This window comes from Chiloscyllium plagiosum, chromosome 13, assembly GCF_004010195.1.
Source record: "Chiloscyllium plagiosum isolate BGI_BamShark_2017 chromosome 13, ASM401019v2, whole genome shotgun sequence".
Taxonomy (NCBI): domain Eukaryota; kingdom Metazoa; phylum Chordata; class Chondrichthyes; order Orectolobiformes; family Hemiscylliidae; genus Chiloscyllium; species Chiloscyllium plagiosum.
This window is the reverse complement of record NC_057722.1, coordinates 6,587,813-6,613,024: the sequence shown is the minus strand read 5'-3', so window position 1 is coordinate 6,613,024 and position 25,212 is coordinate 6,587,813. Positions and strand designations below refer to the sequence as shown.

At 38.5% G+C, this 25,212-nt stretch overlaps 1 protein-coding gene across 3 annotated transcripts in view; it reads right to left on the bottom strand.

Moving 5' to 3' along the window:
- Positions 1-676: 676 nt before the first annotated feature.
- Positions 677-25,212, bottom strand: part of ubxn7 (UBX domain protein 7) — a 121,959-nt gene continuing 97,423 nt past the window's right edge. For all 3 annotated transcript variants that reach the window (XM_043701774.1, XM_043701776.1, XM_043701775.1), the window contains 5 exons: positions 21,107-21,197; positions 16,406-16,533; positions 14,941-15,337; positions 6,630-6,709; positions 677-3,605 (listed from right to left, as the gene is read on the bottom strand). In XM_043701774.1, the coding sequence (XP_043557709.1) occupies positions 3,444-3,605; positions 6,630-6,709; positions 14,941-15,337; positions 16,406-16,533; positions 21,107-21,197 (858 nt within the window). In that variant the 3' untranslated portion in view covers positions 677-3,443. The remainder of the gene's footprint in view (positions 3,606-6,629; positions 6,710-14,940; positions 15,338-16,405; positions 16,534-21,106; positions 21,198-25,212) is intronic.

The following is a 25,212-nucleotide window of genomic DNA, read 5'->3' as shown; positions in this document are numbered from 1 at the left end:
CTCTGGACACTATGGGCAATTTAGCATGGCCAATCCACCCAACCTGCACATCTCTGAACTGTACAAAGACAGGACTCACGCAGACAGGACTCACTCAGGGAGAATATCATGACCGTTCAATACACTAGGGAAGGAATTATAAAATGTCGTAGAGAAACTGCTATTTTTGAAAACAAGAAACAAATAAATATGCTGAAAATACTCAGGAGTTCACAAAGCACCAGTGCAGAGTGAGAGTCAATGTTTCAGATTGATGTTGGAATTGATAACTGATTTTCTCTTTACAGGTGCTGCCAACCTGCTAAGTGTTACCAGCATTTTGATTTATTTGAGTTAGCATCAGCAATATTCTGATTTTTGATTAGGAAACAATCGGAAATTATTTCAAGCTTCAGAGATTCCAGTTCGTATGAGATCCGGAATATTGAAACTTATCCATACAATTTACAGCTGGATATTGTTCAATTAGATTTAGTGCAATAAACAGATTCAACTTGCTCGATGTGCTTGATTTTTATGCTCTTAAGCTGATTGGATCCTTAAAATGCAATATCCCATCTGAAAACTAATTAATAAAAGGTCATTGAAGCTCAACTTTAGCCCAAACCCCTCTAATCTTCAAAATAGCCCTCTCACAAAGAGTACTGCTCAAAAAGTACACCTTAAAAAGCTCCTGTTAAAAAGCAAACTATAAATTTTATTGATTGAAGTCTACAAAATGTGACACTGGTTGATGCAATCCTGCAATGTTCTCTTCAAATTACTCAGCAGTTTGCCAATTCACTTGGTCAGATGTATGGGGGCTGTTTGATCACAAGATCATAGCCAGCCACCCTGTAGATTCTATCAGGGGGTACTATTTCACACTTCAAAAACATTGAACAATAACTGAAATAGTATAAAACTAATAAGTAATGACATTACGAAACATGATTTAATATTTTGTAGAGATTCAGTTGAAGAATTGACTCCAGGATTTCAGTGGTGCAGTATTTCACAGCTCTGATTTGCATTCTTTTAACATAACTTGCTTCGTAGGACAGTTACAAGATGTGGATTACTGGCAAGATCATATTTATTAATTTGATGCAGCTTTAGCTGAAAATGTAAGGTGGCAGTGGGTCTGAAAAATAAGTGACCAGAATGCAAAATAGAATAGTTTTAGATCAGCTTGCAATCCAATGAAGAGGAGATCTCAAATCTCTTTTGTGCAATCACAATATCACCAATTCATTTTTTAATATATTTTAAATATTTTCAAATGTTCAGTTTGTGAACTTGAAAGTGGCTATTTTTCAATTTATTTTAATTAATTCGGACCTTTCCAGAATGTTGATCACAGTCAGCACAACTTCCTTTGTCCAGTGTAGAACTTAAACACAGTACCACAGTCTCCTGGCTGATAACCACATTAAGGTATCAAAAAGCCTCACTGGGACAAAAGAATACTGCCTAGGAAACACTCACATAGACATGGCAGCACCCAACATGACTGTCAGTGCCCATTAAAGACAGAGAAATGCCATTCCCATTCATATGCTTCCTCTCCTCATTTATGGTTACCGGACCCAATATTCTCATCCTTAACTACTTTCCTTTAAACATCCTATTCTCAACATTACCTGTCCTCTCAACACTGTTAAAAGTGTTTGGTCACTTTTCTTCTCCGAGGTGTACATTAATATATACACCAGACTGACGTGCAATTAAAACACTGTTCCAAAATCCTGGAGCTCCATCCCTAACAGCAGGTGGTTCAAGAAGGCAGTTCACCACCATCATCTTCGAGGGCAACTCAGATGGACGTTAACAGGTTGGCCAGTGATGCCCACAACTTGTGAATGAATAAACAAATTGGAAATCCTTTCTCCCTCTCACTCTGACAAAAGGACATGCAATCTTCTGTATGTAATTCATACTCTGAATAGACAAACCCTCATGCTAGCACCTAGGGTCGCGAAATTATGCTGATATAAATTTGCCAGAGAAGATACTTCAACAGAAAGCCAAATCTCTCCCTCCTCCATCAAGTACTCTGGGGCTGGTTGAGAAGACTGAATTGAGTTGTGAAACATGGATCATTCCCTTCAGGACATACTAATATAATTTAATCCCAATGCAGAACTCCATACCCCTCCATTTTTGTGGTGGAAAATTCCTCCATGGTCTGCATTGCTGGGGAACTTTGAAGCCAGAAACTGTGCTTCAACCTCTTGTCCCCCTAACCCTGCCAATGACCCAACCCCACACCTCCACCTCCCCCATCTGCTACAATCAGAGGATCAAACAAATCTCAAACCATGCCCTGTTCCTGTGTAGGATCTATCCCAGTTTACTGTCAAGGATAGCTCAATCTTTTAAGCTTTTACCATTATGTACACTAGAATGATGAGCAGGATTGTAAAGAAATTCAGAAACTGTGTAGAATTCCTCAAAATAGCTTTAAACCTAGTGTCAATCACTTAGTTCTCAACACTGCTTCAAATGATAAAGCAGTGTAGAATCCTGTAGAACCAATCCTAATATCAAAGAACTTAAATATATCACTCCCTTTAGTTTAATGTTAGGGGTTGGAGTGTGGATATGACTCATCTCTTCAGCTAAGTGGTCCAATTTATCTTGTGGTTCCCTAAAGAGTTTGCTCAGTTCAGGAACTATCTTGACCTTCTTGGAATGGTGTGCGTAACTTATTAAAACAATTACTCAGGAGTAACCCTTGTGTCTTCCAGATGGAAGGAAAATCAAAGACTTTTCACTTCCAATATCAGAGCCACCAAGCTAATACCAGACAATGCTGCAAATTTTCCCACCCATCATATGGCTCATGAATTTCAAACACGGGCCTGTAATTTGGGTTGTCCGATGGCATTAGGGCAATTGAAGATACATCATAGTGAACAACAGCAAATTCCTACCACGTACTTACAGCCTAAATAAGTAACACTACCAAGAGACAAAGTCAAATCTTTTCAGATGACCGTTGGTCTTATTCCATTTCCGGTTTCCCCAGTGTTTGGTGTTGTCGTCTGGCCTTGGTGGGGGAATGCTTCCTCTTGGTGTTCACCAAGAGCAGTGCTCTTGGAAATTTTGGTTACAGCAACTCATGAGCATTGCCAAGACCAGGTGTTGAAGAAAACAAACAGTCCTATTGCTTGGAACAGTCAAAGGTAACAGCTCAAGCATAGAATGATGGGTATTTATTAACAAAAAAAAATCACATTCAGTGTTCTCTGGTCCAGTAAAAAGGGTTCTTCGTTTGGGAATCAAAAAGTATTAAGAAATGAGTGTGAATCTCAAAATATTTTCATGGGTCAGTGGCCTCAATAGGTCCAGTAGAAGGTGAAAATATGTACTTTCCTTTGTTCAGGCTGAAGTCAGGTTATCACCATTTCCAACAGGCCCAGGTCTTCCAATAATCATATAAAATTTTTTGCACTCCCAAGTTAATTTCTCTCCTGAACAAAGACAGTTTCCTGAGGGCACAGCCCAGCTTCCTGCAGTGTAGTTTCATAGTCCAAGTGGGAAAGCTTTCTACGTGGGAAGTTGGTAACCAGCTCAAATCGCTCATTTGGATATCCCTTCGACTGGATATGTTTTACCAGTGCCTGGGAGAAAAAACAAGAGAAGAAATTGATTACAGTGGTTAATGTTGACAACTTCATTCAGGAGCTATGCAACTGTCCCCACAATACAGTCTGACAATGAACTTCTAAATCTCATAAATGAGTGTTGTGCTGCAGTTAATCCCAAACTCCACATCACAATGAACCTGATGTCAATCCTAAAGGACATCTGTTAGACCTACTTCCACAGCATGCAATAGTAGTCAACACAGTGTAGAGGACAGTTACTGAAACAGTGTCTGGTATCCAGTAACTTAATGGGCATCCAAACATATACATGTTGATGTATAAACAACAATATAGTGACTACGTAACTTTCACAGTCTTGTTCCAGAGGAGTCATATTGGTTTGAAATGTTAACTCTGTTTCTCTCTCCACAGATGCTGAGTTTGTGTTTATTCTGTGTTCATTTCAGATCTTCAACATCTGCAGTATTTTGCTTTTGTTCTAATGGATCTTAAACTGTGGCAACAGACAAAAATAAAAGGTACATCTACAGGAGATGTGAATGGCAGAATGAAGAACTGCTATCCAACAACAAAAACTACAGAAAAACAAGTTAAAACCAAAATCTGCAAAGTAAAGGGAAACTAAATGGGGGAAGAAGGGAGAGTCTGAAACCACTGAACTGGTACCTTAGTACCATGCACATAGATACAGAACTGACTCAGGGAAGAGACATAGGGTGGTGGTGCAGAGTTGTTTTTCAGAATGGAGGCCTGTAACCATCGGTGTGCCGCAAGGATTGGTGCTGGGTCCACTGATTTGTCATTTATACTGGTTACAAAGGCCCAACATCTCCTCTTCCTCAGGCAGCTGAAGAAACTGGCATGACAGCGAAGACCCTTGCCAACCTTTACAGGTGCGCCATCGAGAGCATTGTCTGGATGTATCACCAACTGGTATGGCAACTGCACCATTCAAGACTGGAGACTGTTACAGAGTGGTGAACTCAGCCTGGACAATCACAATGGCCTACCTCTCATCTACAAAATCCAACTACCAGGCCCACTGTCAAGGAAAGGTCGCCAGCATTCTCAAAGATCCATCCCGCCCTGCCAATGTTTTTCTACAACCTCTACAGAAAGTACAGAAGCCTGAACACACGCACCAGCCGGATTTGAAACAGTTTCTACCCTACTGCTGTTCAAATACTGAATGGACTCACAAGCTCTTAACATTGGCCTGTACCTGTGTTTTTGTTTTTGTTTTTGCTGCTGTTTACCTATTATTCACTTATCTATGCTACTTAACTCTGCGATTTGCCTGTAATCCTAGCAAGACAAAGATTTTCACTGTGCCTCGGTACATGTGACAATAAATTCAATTCAATATAAATGACTTGAATGTGAAAATAGGAGGTGTGATTAGTAAGGTTGCAGATGACACCTAAATTGGAGGTATGGTGGACACTGAAGAAGGTTACCTCAAAGTACCATCTTGATCAGATGGGCCAATGATCCGAGAAGTGGCAGATGGAGTTTAACTGAGATAAATGTGAGATTCAACATTTTGGTAGTGAAAATAAGGGCAGGATTTAGATACATTCTGGGGAGTGTTGCTGAACAAAGAGACCTCAGAGTGCAGGGTCATAGTTCCTTGAAAGTGGAATTGCAGGCAGACAGGATAGTGAAGGCAGCATTTGGTATATTTGCCTTTATTAGTCAGAGTATTGAGTCTAGGAGTTGGGAGCTGAAAATGTGTTGCTGGAAAAGTGCAGCAGGTCAGGCAGCATCCAAGGAGCAGGAGAATCGACATTTCGGGCATGAGCCCTTCTTCAGGAAAGGCTCATGCCCGAAACGTCGATTCTCCTGCTTATTGGATGCTGCCTGACCTGCTGCGCTTTTCCAGCAACACGTTTTCAGCTCTGATCTCCAGCATCTGCAGTCCTCGCTTTCTCCTAGGAGTTGGGAGGTCATGTTGTGGCTGTACAGGATCTTGGTTAGGCCACTTTTAGAATACTACGTTCAATTCTTGTCTCCCTCCTATAGGAGGGATGTTGTGAACTTGAAAAGGTTCAGAAAAGACTTACAAGGATGTTGCCATGGTTGGCGGGTTTGAGCAATAGAGAGATGCTGAACAGGCCAGTGCTATTTTCCCTGGCGTGTCAGAGGTTGAGGGGAAGCCTTATTGAAATTCATAAAATCATGAAGAACACGGATAGTGTGAATAATCAAGGTCTTTTCCCAGGGTAGGGGAGTTCTAAACTAGATGGCATAGATTTAAGGTGAGAGGGGAAAGATTTAAAAGACCTAAGAGGCAACCCTTTCACGCAGTGGTTGCTGCATGTATGGAACGATCTGCCAGAGGAAGTGGTGGAGGCTGGTACAATTACGACATTTAAAAGACATCCAGATGGGCATATGAATAGGAAGGGTTTAGAGGGAAATGGGCCAAATGCTGGCAAGTGGCTCGATTTAATTTAGGATATCTGGTCGGCATGGATGAGTTGGACCGACGGGTCTGTATCAGGTAAAACTTCTCCAGAGGCAGAGCTAAGTTCGTTAATAATTGCCTAGTTGCATTTCAAAAGCTCATCTAATGGACATTTTGTCCATCCACCATTCTAGCTTGCTGAGAATCCTGGTGCAATGCTGCAGTGACTCCCCTGGTTTCAATGCTGAATGATTTACATGCAGAATGAGCATATAAGAAAATGCAATCTTCTGATTCAACATTACAATATAACTGAGGAAACTTTCAATTTTGAGATCCAGTGTAATTTCTAATAAGCAGAAAGAACCAAATAGATGATGTTGTGGGCTTTTCTCCAAAAGATGCTCCAATACATTCATGATAAGGTGGACTTATGATTAAGCCATCACACTTCCTCCAAATTATCTGAGAATACAGCTCTCCAGCTGCCCACAGTCAAGCTCTATGGCTGCAGTAGATCAGAATTGATCAAATCATTATGATGTTGTTGCTGGTCCAGCTATTGAGTATTGAATGCCATTCTTTTGACTTAGCCAAAAGCTTAGGAAATAGGTTAAGTAATTACTAACCAGTAGTTTTGCTTGAGCTGGGAGTGCAATCTGTTCCCTTTGTCCATTTGGATATCGCAGCATCAGACTTGCCTTTGGTCCTGTTTTAAGACAATAACATGTAAGACGACATTATATTCCTTGCCATGTCGGTCAGTACAGTTGGTGTAAGATTTACCAGCCACTTCCTTCCAGGAGTGTTAAGAGTACTTGTGAACAGGGACAGTGGGAAACCTAAAAGTCAAAAGAGAACTCTTTAATCCACTCCTCCCAAATCTGGATCGTCTTGTAGCCCAATGCAATCGTCAAGAGAAAGGAAAATGCAGAGAGATCTGCTGCTAAAAAGGGAAGCTAATTTAAAACCATGTCTATTGATAGTACACAACAAGGATCATTTCTGAAGCAAGCAGTAGTATCGTTAATGCAGTTTATTTGGGGCATTCATTTAGTGGTATCAAATATCTTTTGAAATTGTTTCATCCACATAGTATTAAGGAACCAACACTGGTGTTTTTGCTAGGCATGCCATTTGTAAAATAGGGATGATTCACTGTAACCCACATGGACGTCCAGGTTAGCATTTTGGAAGAATCCTATAACTGTCTTAAGTACACAAATGAGGTCCATGTCTCCTCAGTTGTAATATATGTTTCTCAAAAGCAAAGCAAAGCAAAGCAGAGAGATAATGTCACTGTACAATTAATCTAGAGATGCAAACTAATATTCTGGGGATATGGTTTCAAATCCCACCATGGCAGAGGGAAAAGTCTGAATTCAATAAAGATCTGAAATTAGAAACTAGCCTAATGGTAATTATAACCATTGACATTTGCTGCAAAAAAAAATCTGGTTAACTAATGTCTTTCAGGGAAAGAAATCTGCCATCCTCACTTGGTCTGGTCTGCATGTAACTCCAAACCCACAGTGACGTAAAGTCTGCTCTTAACTGCCCATTGGCTAATTAGATATGGGAGATAAATGCTGGGCTAGCCAGTGATGCCCACATCCTATGAATATTTAAATATCCTTTATGTATTTGCATATGTGAATCACATAAGAGATTTCTTTTCCTGGGAGACCTCTTTTCATGATGCACAGCTATCATGATGGACTGAACAGCTCCTTTAATGCACTATCATTTTATTATTCTATAATCAACCCTAAAAATTAAAACGGGATCAGCATTGCAGAGCATTTATTTGTCATGATTTTACTTCTGTTAACTGATGACCACAAATATATTTTTCTCCTCTTTTTGATTTCAACAAACACACTGGATTGATTGTGTAATGTACCTACAATCAGCGATATTACTCAAATTACTCTCAACAAAACAAAAATTGGATATTCAGCCTAATCTGCTCATGGATGCATTCATGTCACACTCAAGCCTCTATCTTTCCTCATGTAACTTGATCTGCATACCCCTCTATTCTCCTTCATATGCCTATCACTTCAGTCATTCACACTCTTGGGCCTATCACACATAGAAGTTTTTATTGAATTCTCTATTTGGTTTCTTGCTATCTTACATCAACAATCTTTAACTTTCTTTTTTCTCCCCACATGTAGAAATACCCTCTGTGGCTTTGATGTCCCTCAAGGATTGATGTCCATCAAGGATTAGTGTGGTACAGTTGCTTTTTAATACTTGTATATTTAATATCTTGATGTAGCACTGGAGGCACAATCAGAAATTTGCAGATGATCTGAAAATCTGAATGTTTTAGGATTGTAAATTATGCTCCATAGATTCAGGCAAATAAATGTGTTGGACATTGGCTCATGAATGGGAAATGATATACAACTTAGATAGGTGTTGCATCATGCATGTGGAGAGCCTCAATATGTACACAGCCTTTAGGAAAAATCATTGAAGAAAGTGGAGAAATATATCTGAGCATTCTAGTGGATACATCTTTAAAAGATAAATGAACAATGCTGTGAAATATTAACTAGATGTACAGATTAGATAAAATGTTGGGTGGATTTGGTGTTTTCGAGTGATGCTGATATTGGAAAGGTATAGGTATCTTGGTTACCTGGGTAAGTTAAAAATGTTGGGAATTCTATACTTTAAAATGATGCAGAATTCAGGGGTGGTTTGATCAGGAATGATAAATTTTGTTTGAGATGACAACTTATTCCAATTAAAATATTAGGAAGACCTTGGTTAAATATAAAGTAGTGGTTCTTTACCCAGAAAACACTTCCAGAACTGCCACTTTATACAATGGACATTAGTTCACTGAATTCCTTCAAACAGGAGTTGTAAATCTTTACGGCAGAGGTAAATATAATCTCTTATAAAATGTAGGCACTTCAGGGAATTCAAACCAGTGTTATCTACTAGACTGAGGTTGAGTCAGATTTTACCCCAAATTGGTCTATGTTATTTTCTACGTTCAATGCCCCAGAGATCATCTGATGTTCGGAAGAATAGTTACTGCATATATTGATACACAAGGTATTGCAATTATGTGGGTCTGGCAAGATGGGTAAAAAGGTCTTACCTGTCATTACTCATGTGCTCATTTTCTCATTCTCTCCAGTACCTCAATACCCTTTACATGAATTGACCATCAATATTATATGCAATATTCCAAGCGTGGTCTAACCAAGATTCAACATAAATTCAGCAATTATTCAGACCATTTAACAGATATGATTTGTATATATAACCTTACGTGAATCACAAATATTAAATCAATTCTGATAGCTGCTAGACCACAAGTGATGGTGTGGTTGTGAATGATTTTAAGTTTCTGATGAGACATTAAAACCTGGGACTTGTCTGCCTTTTCAGATGTGTAAGGATCCCCAACACTGTTCGAAGAGAAGCAGGAGGGGTCTTCCAATGACAAAATTTTAAAAATTAAAATAGATTTATGGATTAGTAACTCATTGGTAGTTGTGGTATCCTGTTGCGTACAAATTAGCTGTTGTTTGTTATAAAGCAATAGCTACAGTATACTGAAACATCAATTCATTGGTTAATTGCTTTGGGGCTTTTCCTAAGGATGTGGAAGATGTGATAAGCAAGCTCTTTACGTAATAATTTTGCATTCCAAAGCAGACAGTGTTGTGGATGGAAGACTCTAGTCTTATCACCTGGCTGTAATCAGGTCTGGTACCACATAGTTGAAAGTGACACCAGCTTATGAGTGGTGCAACTAGAAATTGATGATTATGAGTGGGCCACCAAAAAGCATTCAGGGTTGCTTAATCTTTCGTTATTACAAAAGTGCGTTTCAAAATTTCCAAACATTCAATTTATTGAACCTCGAGTATTTATAGTAATTGTCTAACTAAAGCACTTGGAGGAAGGAAGCAAATTTACTATTGCCAAATTTGCAGGCAATACAAAATAAGCAGAAAAACAAGTTGACGTATACAGTTTACAGACAGATATTGATAAGTGGCAAATAGAGCATAGTCTGGGAAAATGCAAAGTTGTTCAATTTAGAAGGGAGAACAAAAGAACAGAATCTTATTTAAGTGGAGAAAAACTGTAGAAAGCAGAAACACAAAGGGGTTGGTGTCATATAAAACTCACAAAAGCTAACATACAGGTGCAGCAGGTAATCAGGAAGGTTAATGGAATATTGGCCCTTATTTCAAGGGGGTTGGAGTATAAGTGCAGAGAAGTCTTATGCAACTGTAAAGGTGATGGTGAGACCACATTTGGAGTACTGACAGCAGTTTTGGTCCCCTTGTTTAAGGAAAGATATTGGAGGCAGTTTAGCCAACGTTCACTAGGATCATCGCTGATATGGAGGGATTGTCTTATGGCAAAGGCTAAACAGGTTGGGACTCAACTCACCATGGAGTTTAGAAGAATGAGAGATGATCTTGTTGAAACATAGAGGATTCTTAAGGGACTTAATGGGATAAGTGCTGAGAGGTTGTTTCCCCTCATAACAGAGTCTAGGATCTCAGGACGTAATCTCAGAATAAAGGGGTGCCAATTTAAGACAGTAATAAGGAGGAATCTCTCTCAGGATTGTGCATGTTTGGAACTCCTTACCACAGACAGCAGTGGGGGCAGAATCCTTGTGTATATTTAAAGTTGAGATAAATTGATTTTTGATCAGAAGGGTAATCAAGAGTTATGTGAAAACACACTAAAGTTGACACGAGGAATGTTGGATCAACCATGATCTTACTGATTGGACAGCAGGCTTGAGGGACCGAATAGCTATTCTTGTTCCTATTTCTTATGGTTTTGTAAAGGAGGTGGTAAGAAAGCTAAGAAATGGAAAATAGAACCTCACAACAATCTAGACAGTTGAGCTGATCAACATCATTTTGAAGAACACAGAGGAAAAATCTATTGTCCTTATTTTGATTCAAACTCACTGCAGACGATTTCCCCATGCTTAACACAAGCCCATTTTTATAAAAAAGCTTACCAACCAATTCACCAAGCCGTAATATATGGATTATTGTATTAAGTAATTTGGAGTTACATGTAAACAGATTAACAGATGTAATATTGATGAGATCATAGATCTCAAGATTAAGATCACAAATAAAAATGTGGGGAAAAGTAAGATGAAGCAGCTTTTTGCTAGGCTGCAATAAATGGTAATTCTATTTGTTTTTCAAAATAAAAATCAAGAATTCTTGCACAGTGCTATGTGGTTTGGACGAGGCATTGCTTAATAAGATATCATTTTTCAATAAAGCTTCTCTAAAGTTTTTACATATTTGCCAAACTACAAAGAGCATGTCATGTCACAAAGGGCATGTCATGATGGCTACAGAATGATAAAACTTCAAACATTCAGGGCAGATCTGTTTAAAGCCTGGTTCAAACAATATACCTATCTCAGGCATAACTCGGTAAATAAGGCCCCCTAACTGAGAGAGAACTGAAGCATCGGCCACTTCAAATGGCTGCCTCATTTGGAATAAAGTTTACAGTAAATATGAAAATATCGAAGTATAATTTTAGAAATGTATGTTTCATCACCTGGAATGGTGAATTTTATATCCTGCTGGCTGACCCAAACAAAACAAATTTCTCAGATGCAACTGAAGGACACTGTGGAAAAAAGCCGCACTCTTTACAAAAATATAGCCACTGATGCTGAAGCCTGTCTTGATAATATTTAGCCAGACTCAGTCCAACAAGAAGCTCATGTTAAAATGGTAAGAATAACTGGCCTAACTGCAAGTTTTTTTTATATTATACAAAAAGCACATTCTTATGGTATTAAATCCAATAGACCTCCAATCATCTCACTTTTGTGTATCACAAACTGCAAGGGAATCTGTGACACTAGAAGCAAATACAATGAAACTTGATGCTTGGCTCATGTTTCAGTTAATCTTACTATGGCAGGTGTAATTGCAAGGGCGTCAAATGCCTTTTTTCAGACACCTCTATTTTGAAACTCTGACATGGAGACCACACCAAAAAAAATCTGACTGGAATGCCACCACTCCAATAATTTTTATTTGATGTTGTCTGACTGTGAATGTAGACACCAATAACGTAATGCCACCCAATTTGCTGTTTTACAGGTATTGAGAATTTGTTCAAATATTCTTTTCATTTCCAGATTAAAATCAATTCACTGAATAATGCACACTGCTTTTAGATGAGATCAGCTCACTCTCGAAAAGATCAGTGTCTCAAGCTGCCCGCCTCCACCCATTTCAGCACCATTTGCAGAAAGACAAAAAATAATGGCTCTTACAATGTTGATCATAACTAACAAAGGCAGAGACTGTCCCTGTTGTTTCTGTTCCACCCTTATTCAATTGAATGTTAATGTTTCCCTTTTTGGTGATAATTTTGTCCAGCTTTGGATTGTGCACTAGGATGATCTGGCAGGCAGAGTGGTCAACTGCAGTCAATCACAAAGCAGCAAGTTCATTCTGCTCATCCACAGAAACATTTGGCCTCCTATTCAATATCTGCATAATCTTTTGCTTCTTTCATCACCCAGGAGATTTTGTTTGTAAAGAAGGTTTTTTGACAGCAAGTCAAAGGTTTTCTAAGGTTAAGACCACAAGTAAACATTTGAGGAAAATTAAGAGATTGAAACAAAGATTTTATCAAATTTATAACATTATAATTTGTTTTTCCAAGATCAAAACAAAATCAACAATTCATTCACACTGGTTTGATTTTGGCCAGGCATCAATAAATTCTAATAAAAGTTACGGCCTATATGTCCAAATAATACCAAAATTGTCCTCTGGATTAAACTTTTCAACACGAAATGGCAGCACATACGTTGATATGGTCTCCCATTGCTTAACTTCCAAGTAGTATTAGAATTCTTCCGGATATTTTCTGACATTGATACCTTCTGTCCATAAAGCCAAAATTCCTGTTGTCTTTTATATAAAACTACTGTGCAACTGTTCATTTAAAAGTCTATCACAAATTCCACAAATTACTCAAATTCTTTTCCCTTCACCAATTGTCTAAAATAAAGGTTTAAACAAAAATGTCAAAGCACTGCAGGTTTCACAATACCAATTTATCAATACCAATACCAAGGTTCACAAACCTTGCACCAATTTATCTATTCTGATATATTGTATACTTAATATCCTCATTACTACATACAATTCAGTGTCAGTCCATCCTGAGCTTCAACTGAACACTTTTACTTCAACAACTTTGACAAGTTTTCAATCACATGCATTGAACATTTGCAGTTTGCAGAATTTTCTCAAATACAACTTGATTGAACAGGATTTCAGAAACAGAGTTTGTTCATTCATTGAGAGAATTTGAGACTTTCTTTGCTCTAAGACTTTAAAGTTTTAATTCTTAAAACTTTGACTTCAGTTTTTTGTTGATTTTATATAAATATTGCTCTATTGCTAGAGAGATGGAGTGCAAAAGCACAGCTACAAGTATACGGGACACCGGTGAGACCACAGCCAAATTACTGCATAGCTTAGACCTCCTTATTTACTTGCATTGGAGGTGGTTCAAAGAAGATTCACTGGGTTGATTGCTGGAATGAAAGGTTTGTCTTATGGGGAAAGATTTACACTCATTGGACTTTGGAAGAATAAGAGGTGATCTTATTGAAACATTAAAAATTCTGAAAGGGACTAAAATATTTGATTGTTGAGAGGACATGTCACCTCGTGTGAATGCCAGAGTTTCAATATAAGGAATCTCCCATTTAAAGAGATGGATTCTCTCTCCGATGGTCAATAATTTTTATAATTCTTTTCCCCCAGAGGGCAACAAAGACTGTGTCAATGAATATATTCAAAGCTGAGTTAAACATATATTTTGTAACAGGTAGGAACGTGGAGTGAAAACCATGCTCAGTTCAGCTGTGATCTTAATGAATGGCAGAGCAGACTCAAGGTGCCTAAAGGACCATCTCTGCTCTTGCTTCTTATTACAAGCTCCACAAAGAGAACAGCCTAACGAAGAGATGAACAAGAGCAGCTATTATTGTGAATTTGTTGATGACACGCATAAAAGACAGAATTTTTTTTAATCCAAGTTTTTAAAAATTCGTTCACAGGATGCGAGCATCATATAGGAAAATATACATTGTTTAAAAATTTTTACTAAAACTCCATAAACAATTAACTTGGAGAGATGGTAGTATGATGGTTATGTCACTGGATTTATAATCCAGAACCCCAGACTAATGTTCAGGGTATATAGGTTCATATTGCACCTTAGCAAGTGGCAAACCTGAATTTGATTAAAAATCTGGAATTAAAAGCTATCCTGATGATAACATTGCAACCAGTGTCCATTGTCATTTTAAAACCTATGTGGTCCACTAATGTCTTCCAAGAAAACAAGCTGCTTTCCTGACCTGGTCTGGCCTACATGTGATTCCAGATCCTCGGCAATATGGTTGACTCTTAAGTGCCCTCTGGGCAATTAGGAATAGACAATAAATGTTAGCCTAGCCAATGACACCACATCCCGTGAACAAATTAATCAAAGATTAAGGTTCTTTTTGTTTGCTTATGGAAATTTTTGAATACACATGAACAAAATCTCTGGCAGTTCACCCTAGCTTCAGGGGGTCCATTGCAGAAAATACTGGATGAAGAATGTTAAACTTTGAAAATACAAAAGAAAAAATATGTTTTATTTTAACAATTACTTCATTTACCAATGCAGGAATTAGGCATTTAAGCTATTCCAATTCAATTCAGAAGGCACAGATATAATAAACCCGAATGCTTTATTTTAAAACATCGATTCCCATAGGAATCAATGCTTCACTTGAAGTTTCTTCATTTAAAGTATTCAGGAACAGGTTGACTTATATACACACACACACACACACACATATGTTATAGAAGAACGACAAATGGTCCTTACCACTGGTATCAAAATACTCTGCTGTGTTTATCTCCTGCTGCTTTGTTGAGGTTTCTGCATCTCCCCCTGATTGAATTTTCTCAGACATGTCCTTGTAGGAAAATTCCAAACCAGTGTTCTTCCCTGTTTCAGTCCTTTCAGTTAGTTCTATGCGTGATTGTTTACAGCTCACATCCTTGTGAGGCGACAATTTCTTTTTTGTATTACTTTCTTCTTCCCTTTCTTCATCCGACCCATTGATTGAGATGAACCCTTCACTGTCTGAGAATGCTTCTGCTTCTGACTCATCTGACTGATCTTCGTTCTCTGGACTAGAGGACTCGTAGTGTGTCTCTTGTAGAGATGCCTTGATCGCTGCTTCCAACTGGCTATCCTCACTGGCGTCAATTAAACTCTCCTATCAGATCAGGTGAAACAGATCAGCAATACATCAAGCAAATGTAGGCTAATTACCATGTATTGGATTAAATAATTTAAACTGTTGAAAAAGGTTACTCCCCCATCCCTCATTCTGAAACACAGCCTCAGTGCTCCTGTTTCCATCAGCCCTTAAGCTACAGTGCTTATGAATAGGAGTACTGGTCTTTCAAATTTGTTCCACTATTCAATATGAACGTGACTAATCTGGTTTGCTTCTCAACACCACTTTCCTGTTTGGCCCCCATGATCCATGACTCCCTTGTCTAACAAAAACCTAACTCTTCCTTAAATAATCCAATGACCTATCATCCTCTGTTTTCTTGGAAAGAGAATTCCACAGACTGATGGCACTCAGGGAAAGAACTATTTTAAAACAGAAACCCCTTATTCTTAAAACTGTGACTCTCAATTCTAGACTCCCTCACAAAATGAAACACCCTCATGGTATCGTGCTATCGAGTTTATTCAAGACCTTGTGTGTTTCAGTAAGATCACCTCATATTCTTCTAAATTCTATTAAAGATCCAAGCTTTCTTCATTAGATAACCCAGAAATGAGTCAAGTGAACTATTTTTTAAAACTGCTTCCAATGTGGTCATATCCCTTTTACAAATAAGACAACCAGAACTGTACATATTTCTCCAGATATGATCTCACTGTTGTGGTCAAACTATCCTATTCTTCAATTCCATTCCCCTTGCAGTACACCACATTCCATTTGCCTTCCCAATCACTTGTTATACCTGTATACTAAAATGTTATGATTTACGTATCAGGACACCCAGATCTCACTGTGCCTCCAAGTCTGCAATCTCTCCATGTAATTACTATACTCTTTTTTCATTCTTCCTGCCAAAGTGGACATATTCACACTTTCCCACTACATTTCCATATAACATATCTAAATCCCTTTGCAGAGTCTCATCCACTTCATGACAACTTGCTTTCCAATCGACCTTGGTGTCATCAGCAAATTTAACGACCGTACATACAGTATCCACATCTACACACAATCCAGACACCACTTGTATCTCCGCATACTTACTGAACGTAGACGTTTCTTTGGTGGGCTACAGGAAAGTCCATCTAACAGACCGTGCTCTGTTAAAAAGCCCGTAACCTGTTCTAGGAAGGAATTTACATCCAAGTTGCGCCACTCAACTAGCTTTTGACCTGGAAAACAAATTGGAGTTGTTGGGGCAAATGGTGAGGAGAGAGATAAAAGGGAAAAAATATTTAATACTGTGTGTTAGACTTGAATTCTCTGACAACATTAAATGATAGCTTCCAGTTCATTGTACTAAAATAGAAGCATTTTCAGCTTTCTGATTATAAATCCCAACAGTATTTTAACATATTTTCTTTAAGTTCTGCACTATGATAATTTATAATTTACTTACTCTTTATGTTCCTTTGACAGACAAAAACAATTCACTTTACCAGATTGATATCTGCCTGTTTTGGGAACTTGGATTGCTCAAGGTACTTTATTGTTTCTTAATAAATATTAGCCAGCATTTATGGAACTAACAATCCCCACTCTTGCATGAGCTATAGCTTTAGAAAATCAAGGACAGGCAACAAATGAATGCTGCTCTATGGCACAGACAATTTCTTGATGTGAATTTTGTCTTTTATGTCCCAAAAAACCATTCCTGCCCCTCCAACATCAGAATGCTCTTTGTCCCTATCAGCAGCTTCTAGTTTAGTCAATACGTTCTTGTCCACTGAACTTCTTCACCCTTGACCCCCCCTCTCTTTCATAACCTTCCACTGACTATGTATCTTCAGTATCCCATATCAGCCTCTGCTCTTTTTCACCAATATCTAGTACCCGTTGCATCCTCAGTTTTAAAAAAGTATTCACTCTAGCACAAGAGGCACTAAATAAATTGGATGGCATGGAAGCTACTAACCAACAGTTTGCTTCATGATCAGTCTGGATTCAACTTAGCTCCATACCTCATTACAGTCCTGATCCAGTCATGAACAAAAGGGTTCAAGTAACTCTCAACAAGTGACTCTCCTCAACATAAAAACAGCGATCAACTAAGTGTGACGTCAAAGAATCCAAGTAAAGCTAGAATTTGGGGAAACTTTCTACTGGCTGGACCAAACATCTCAACCCTAGTACAGTGAAACATAAGATCTTCAGAGTAAATATTTTCTTATCAACTTATTTAGAGATGTTATTATACATCTCTGGAGCAGGTGAGGTGTCACTCTGGACAACTTGGCTCAGAATTAGGGTCACTACCACTGCACAAGAGTCTCACATTCTTCACTGTTTATTTGCCTTATTCCATTTTAGATATCTTCTAGTCAATCTGTTCAGAGGTGTTATGACTCACTTCTGGAGCAGGTGGGACTGGAGCCCAGGTCACCCAGCTCAGGGGTAGCAATACCACTGCACCACAATAACACCTATATGTCTTTCAGAGTAATGTCCTCAGCTTAATGACTGTCAGCTGTTTCAATGATCTTCTTTCCCTCCATTAAAAAGTCGAAATGGGAATGTTGGTTAATAATTGAAAGTGGAGAAAGTGAGGGCTACAGATGCTAGAGATCAGAGCTGAAAATGTGTTGCTGGAAAAGCGCAGCAGGTCAGGCAGCATCCAAAGAACAGGAGAATCGACGTTTCGGGCATAAGCCCTTCTTCAGGAATCCTGAAGAAGGGCTTATGCCCGAAATGTCGATTCTCCTGTTCCTTGGATGCTGCCTGACCTGCTGCGCTTTTCCAGCAACACATTTTCAGCTCTAATAATTGAAGTGTTGAGTCTTATTTATAAGGCCAGGGATAAGGAAATAGCCCTTACTAAATGCAGCAAGATCTGAACAATATGCAGTCTTAGGCTAAATGGAAAGTAACACTTGTACCTCAAATGCTAGGCAATGACCATCTCCAACAAGAAAATGTAACCAACAGCATTTTTAATACTAAATAAGAGCCTGGAGTTCACCACTGACCAGCAATCGTCATGTAGCTGCAGTATTTGTATGTCAGAGGCTGGTAATCTGAGATGGGTAATTGCCAATGCCATTCCACCATCTATCAGGCACAATTCAGTTGCCTGAATGAGTGTGCTCCAACAATATTCAGAAAGCTCAATACGATATAGGATAAAGCAGCTCACTTTATTATAATTCAATCTTAAACAATCACTTCTCCCTTTGTTTCTATAAGAGGCACTGTAAAAACTTACCAAGTGCTTCTTCAATAGCACCATCCAATTCTCTACCATTCTCTAATGACATTGTGGGTGAATCAAGGTCAAAGGTGGGTGTATGGAATGCTCTGCCCTAGAAGGCTGTGGAGGCCAAGTCTCTGGATACTTTCAAGAAAGAGTTGGATAGAGCTTTTAACGATAGTGGAATCAAGGGTTATGGGGATAAGGCAGGAACAGGATACTGATTGAGGATGATCAGCCATGATCATAATGAATGGTGGTGCTGGCTCGAAGAGCAGAATGGCCTACTCCTGCACCTATTGTCTATTGTCTAACAGACTGTAGCAATTCAAAACGGCTCATCATCACCTCTTTAAGGCAATGAAGGTCAAATGCTGATCTAGCCAATGAAGTCCACATCCCATTAAGTAATAAAAAGTAGTTATTCTATGTTTCGTGATCTGGAGCTGTATACTTGCAATTATTTCACTAGCTTTGATTTATCATACACATGTTCTTGCAGCACAGAAAGAGGTCATTCAGCCAACAAGTCTTTACCCACTCTTTAAAAGTTATCTAATCAAACCCACTCTTTACTTTCTCAAATGTTAAGTTCTGCTTCCCCTCCAAATATTTATCCAACATCCTTGTCAAAGTTTTTTAACCAATGTCCTGTACAGACGCAACATGACCTCCTAACTCCTGTACTCAATACTCTGACCAATAAAAGAAAGCAAACCAAACTTGCCACAAACCTAAATATTGTCCAGGCATTGTTGCATGGGTACTGAAGGAATCTGTAACCACAAGTCATGAATGGTATTTGACAATGGGCAGCATGGTGGTTCAGTGGTTAGCACTGCTGCCTCACAGCACCAGGGACCCAGATTCGATTTCAGCCTCATGCAACTGTCTGTGTTGAGTTTGCACATTTTCCTTGTGTCTGCATAGGTTTCTTCCCACAGTCCAAAGATGTGCAGTTTTGGTGGATTGGCCATGCTAAAATGCCCAGTAATGTCCAGGCATATGCAGGCCAGGTGGATTAGCCATAGGAAATACAGGGTTACAGGGATTAGGGGCAGTGCTCTTTGGAGGGTCGGTGTGTATTTGATAGGCTGAAATGATCTCTTTCCACACTGCAGGGATTTTACGATTCTATGATCGTCAGTGAACGTACCTACTTCTGACCTTATGATGGAAGGAAGGTCATTGATGAAACAGATGAAGATGGTTAGACCTAGGACGCTACCTTAAGGAACACCTACAGCAATGTCCTGAGGCTGACCTCCAACAAGTAGAAAACCCCTCCTTTATGGTAGGTTTTGTAACAACGAGTAATGATTTTTCTGATTCCCATCAACTTCAGTCTTGCAATAGCTTCTTAAAGCCACAGGAAATTAAATGTTGCTTTGATGTTAACGGCAGTCACTCTCACCTCACCTATGGAGTTCACTTCTTCTGTACATGCTTGAACTAAGGCTGTAGTGAGGTCAGGTGTCATGATCTGTGGTGAAACCCAATTTGAGCATCAGTGAGCAGATTATTGTTGTGCAAATAATACTTGACAGCACTGTTAACAATACCCTCCATCACTTTGCTGTTAAGTGTGTAGACAGATGTGGTAGTGCTTGGCCGGAATGGATTTGTCCTGCTTGGTGTACAGGACATACCTGTGTAAATTTCGATATTGTCCAGTAGATGCCAATGTTGTGGTGCAGCTAGTTCTGGAGCACATCAGTATTACTGCCAGAATGTTGTCATGTTCCATAGTTTTTGCAGTATTCAGTGCCTTCATCCATTTCCTGATACTACATAGATGAATAAATTGGCTTAAGACTGTTACCATCTATTAATTACAGAATTTATCAACTAAAGCTAAATTCCACCAGCTGCCATGGTGGGAATTGAATCCTTTTCGGAGCATTACCTTAGGATGCTGAATTACTAGTCTAGTGACCAACTATCGACACTAATAGCTAATAACTTTCTGGATTGCCTATTTTAATTCTATACAGCAATGTTGATGCACGCAAGTGGAATTTAGCAAACAATATTCCTAACTCGAGAAAGGATCAGAGTCAAATGTACTACTGTCAAGCTATGCTTCCTCTCTCTTTTCATCTATATGAACGTCTGAGGTCCATGCACAGCTCCTGAAACCAGAAGTCAATACTGGGAATGGTATGAACACGCATGTGCAGATCCTCACAGCAGCTCTGCAGCCACACAGTTTAGGGGGAACTTTACTGAGAAGTTGTGCTAAGATTCAAAGAACCCACGTTAAAATAAAGAAACTGTTAGCCTATTTTAATCACATCATCAGAAAATGCGATAGGATCAATTTTATGTTTAATAGGGACTCTTTTGTTGATATACTCTTCCAAAGTTGCTGTATCATAAAGTTTCCATATTCCAAGCAATGTTAAAATATTAAAAATAGCAAAAAAAACTAAAATATTTCTTCAAATGCCAATGTGATTTTACAGTCCAGGCAGACTGTATGCCATCATCTAAGCAATATAAAAACACCATTATTTTGTTTTAGAGGCAGTTGAACTCCTATTTCAAAGGATACCTACCAGTGCGGGGATCTAGAATAGACACATAAGGGAAGTCTGAGAGTTGGTAGAATTGAACATATCGCTGTCCTTCTTCGCTGTCGTGATACACCTAGAAAAAAGATTATCAGTTACACTGAGATTGTTCTCTCGAAATAAGTGTGAAAGCACTTATGACAAAAAGAAGTGAGTCTATCAGACTGAAGAGAATGGTAAGCATCTTGTATTAATCTACTCATTCAGCTGAAATCAAACAAGGAAAGCTCTGCCAAGTGGTCATTTCCATTTCATTTCCAAATGATATACTAGCAGCATCCCACAAATCAACAAAAATCACTTGCAGCAATTACGATTAACCAAACTGGAAGACGCTCAGATATTCACTGTGCGAAAGACAGCACCTTGTTACGATGCAAATTTAAACCAGACACACAGAAAAGCTCACCTCGCGCCGAACTCTGGAACAGTTCGAGTGGCAAAGAACTATCCCAAATATCACTATTTAAAGAAAAATGTAACAACTTTATTCTTTAAGTCCAAAAGGGAACACTAAACAACAACTATTTATAACTCCTTTCTCTTAAACCTATTTCTACCTCCCACTCTACAATACTGATCCAATAAATTCCCTCTTAAATTTACAGCAAATCAATTTCAAACCCAGTTGTCGTCTTCAGATGTCGACCGTTCTCTGTAGATTTCTCTACGTTGGCTTTGGTCTTCAGCTGCACAAATTTCTTACGGTACCTTTCAGAGAGTTATTCTGTTGGCTATTATCTTAGTGCTTGGCTGCTCTTTGCTGTTCTCCCTCAATTGTTCAAAATGTCTGGCTTTATACCCCAAAACATCTGACCATTTTACTGATTTGATGTCACTCCAAACAGTAAAATTCAAATTCGATTGGAGTTTGGTCTCTGGGGCATAATTTAAACTGATTGGCCGAATTTGAATTTGGTTTTGTACCATGGCAACACAACTCCGGCTGTTTGTGTGAACCAAACGTTACGTTTTAAAATTTCTAAATTGTTCAGCACATTGTGCTTTCAGTCCTTGCCAATTTCCTCTCTCTCTCAAAAGGTACAGTACACACCTACACCTTCATAACAAGCTGAAGGGTGAAACAGTCCTTGAACACCAAGACCGGTGATCAATTTTCATCTTGTCACCCATTTACCAATGATGGAGTCAGGATTTTTAAAAAGAATTAAATGGGGGAGGTGACAGCCTAGTGGCATTATCTCTGGACCGTTAATCCAGAGATCCAGGTAATGTTCTGGTGACCTGGTTCTAATCCCACTATGGCAGATGGTTACATTTGAATTCAATAAAAAATTGTAATTAAGAGTCCAATGATGATCATGAATCCATTGTCGATTGTCAGAAAACCCCACCTGCTTCGCTCATGTGCTTTGGGGAAGGAAACAGTCATTCTTACCTGGTCTGACTTATACACAACTCCAGACCCAGCAATGTGGTTGATTCTTAACTACCCTCTGGGCATTAGGGAAGGGCAATAAATGCTGACGTTGCCAGCAAAACCCTCGTCCCACGAATTAATAAAGTTAACCCTGTTTCAAAAATAAGTTCGCTAAAACATTAATCTTCTTTTGCCAGGGTACATAAACAGGCAAAGTCTAAAAGCTGCTTTAAGTGGCAGAGTAAATCTTCATGCAGCACTTGAAATATATTTTTAAAAAATAATTATATGATTTGTGCAGCATATATACTTGGAATGATTCCCAATTTAAATAATAGCCTTGTTTTGGGTTCCCTTTGTAGCCAAACAGGCACTCTACTTCAGAACCAGAGGTAGCTATAAAGGATTATGACATCATCAGCCTAAAACTTCAGTTTAAAAAAAACAAAATTGAAACCTAAGTTTTTCAGATAACGTGTAAAACAGAATTCAAATAGTTTAAGCCTATTAAGTGGATGGGCTAAAGAAAGAACATTAGATTATAATGTCAGGAAAATGCTGTCTATTTGATGTGGAATGTTAAAATATAAAACTACTAGAACAATTAGTTGACAAAGATGGAATAAAAGCAATCTGAGGTGATTACTGGCCACACAATGGAAACAAATTTAATTTTTAAACTTAGCGTGGCCAGTCATGTACCACAATACTTCTCATGGGCATTTCATCAATAACAAATGTAAGTTACTATGCTACATGTCATTCAACATCAAGAGCAAATTTTGAATACTGAATAATGCTTTCAGAATTTTACCTTTTAACAACTTCTTGTTTTGCATTCAGAGGAACTACAAGGATGACACTAAAACTTAAGATTTCAAATTGTGAAGGGAGATCTATAGAACTTAAAAAAAAAAATCAGGAGGAGGCAAATTCCCCAAGCTTTCAAAAATGCTGAGAGGAATAAGTAAATATACATCTTGGTAACATTCCATGGGCTGTAAAATGAACAATCTCAAACATGATCAGATTAAGGTGGTTTCCACCCTCTTAATAATAAACACCCAAGCTCATATGTTTATATCGATGAAGGCATTCTAAACAAAACCAAACCTGGATGACTATCTGGTTAGGAACAAATTGAGTATTCCAAATACAATTTCTTAGGCATGGGAATATTGGTCAAAGAAAGCAAAGATCAAAGAAAGATGAAATAGGCACATATTTGGAATTAAGCTTGATTTAGCTTTGAAAATGGAAAAAGACTTTGTCAAACATTCCTTCAGGAAAATAACTGGCTGTGTAGAGGGCGCCAAGACCAAAATATCCAGGATATAAAATAAACTTTTACCAGTCGGGTGCTTTATCACCTTAGGCCTCAAGAAATGATGCATATTAAATAAAGCTGGAAACCAAGAGATTCGCCGACTCAAACAGGGCTGTAGAAAATTTTATGCGGGAAGCTTAAGTCACAATAAATGTATGATTTCAAAGCAACAGACAAATGAGACTGTGCAATATTTAAGTCAGATCCAGATTTAGACAAAAAAGATAGGAGATCAGTTGCCTTTCAAACAAAATTTTTTTTCAGAAAGGGGAGATGAAGAGAAGAGTGAGGACAAAAGTGCAGGAGATGATTCAACAGTCTGAAATGGAAATCTTTGGTTGAGGAAGGAGGAGGACAAGTCAGAAGCACCCCATAGAATGTGACATCATTAGAACAGTTGCAACAGAGAGTGGGAGAATGAATGGAGGCCTTAAGTATGCAAGGAAATGTAGTCAAGGCAATTGTATAAGTTGGTACATTTTTAATGGATATTGTTGGACAGCCTGTATCCAGAAATGTAAACAGAGATTATGAAAAGGAAGGTCTCAGACGGACCAAGTGAAAGGAGGATGAACGTAAAAGCAAAATTGATGAATTCTGCAATTTGAAATGGGAGCAGGAAGCGACAGTTTCAGGGGAGGTGGTAGAAACAGATGTGATTGTAGCATTTAAGAGGCATTTAGACAGACACATTAACTGACAGGGCATAGGGGAATCTGGACTGCGTGGATTTAGTTTAGCATAGCAATATGGTCAACACAGACATGGTGGACCAAAGAGCCTGTTCCTGTGCTGTACTGTTCTAGGTTCTATGTACAACTGATAACAGATAAAAGGAGAAAGGAAGGAAGGAGACTTCACCTAATCATTATGATACAGAAAAAGGCTATTTGGTCCTCATGTCTGCAAGAGTTCTTCAAATGAGCATCATTGCCTAGTGCCAATCTACTGGCTTTTCAGCAAATCCTCAGAGTAATTTTGTCTAAATAGTCGCTCAATGTCCCCTGGATGCCTCAATTGAACCTGCCTCCACATTTCCAGGCAGTGAATTCCACACCCTAACTATTCACTGTGTGAAAATATTTTTCCCCAGATCACCCTTGCTTCTTTTGCACATCACTTTAAATCTATGTACTCTCCCTCTTAAGCTTTTTATGAACAGGATATGGTTCTTTTTATTTATTTATCCAGTCTGCTCACGATTTTGAAAATTTCCATTGAATTTCCTTGAGAAGAGTCTCAATTTCTTCAATCTATCCTCAAAACAAAAGTTTCTAATTCCTGGAACTATTCTTGTAAATTATTACTGCACTCTTTCCAATGCATTCATATCTTTCCTATAATTTGCGATAGGATTAGGGTTAGTGTCCTAAACCAACTTTA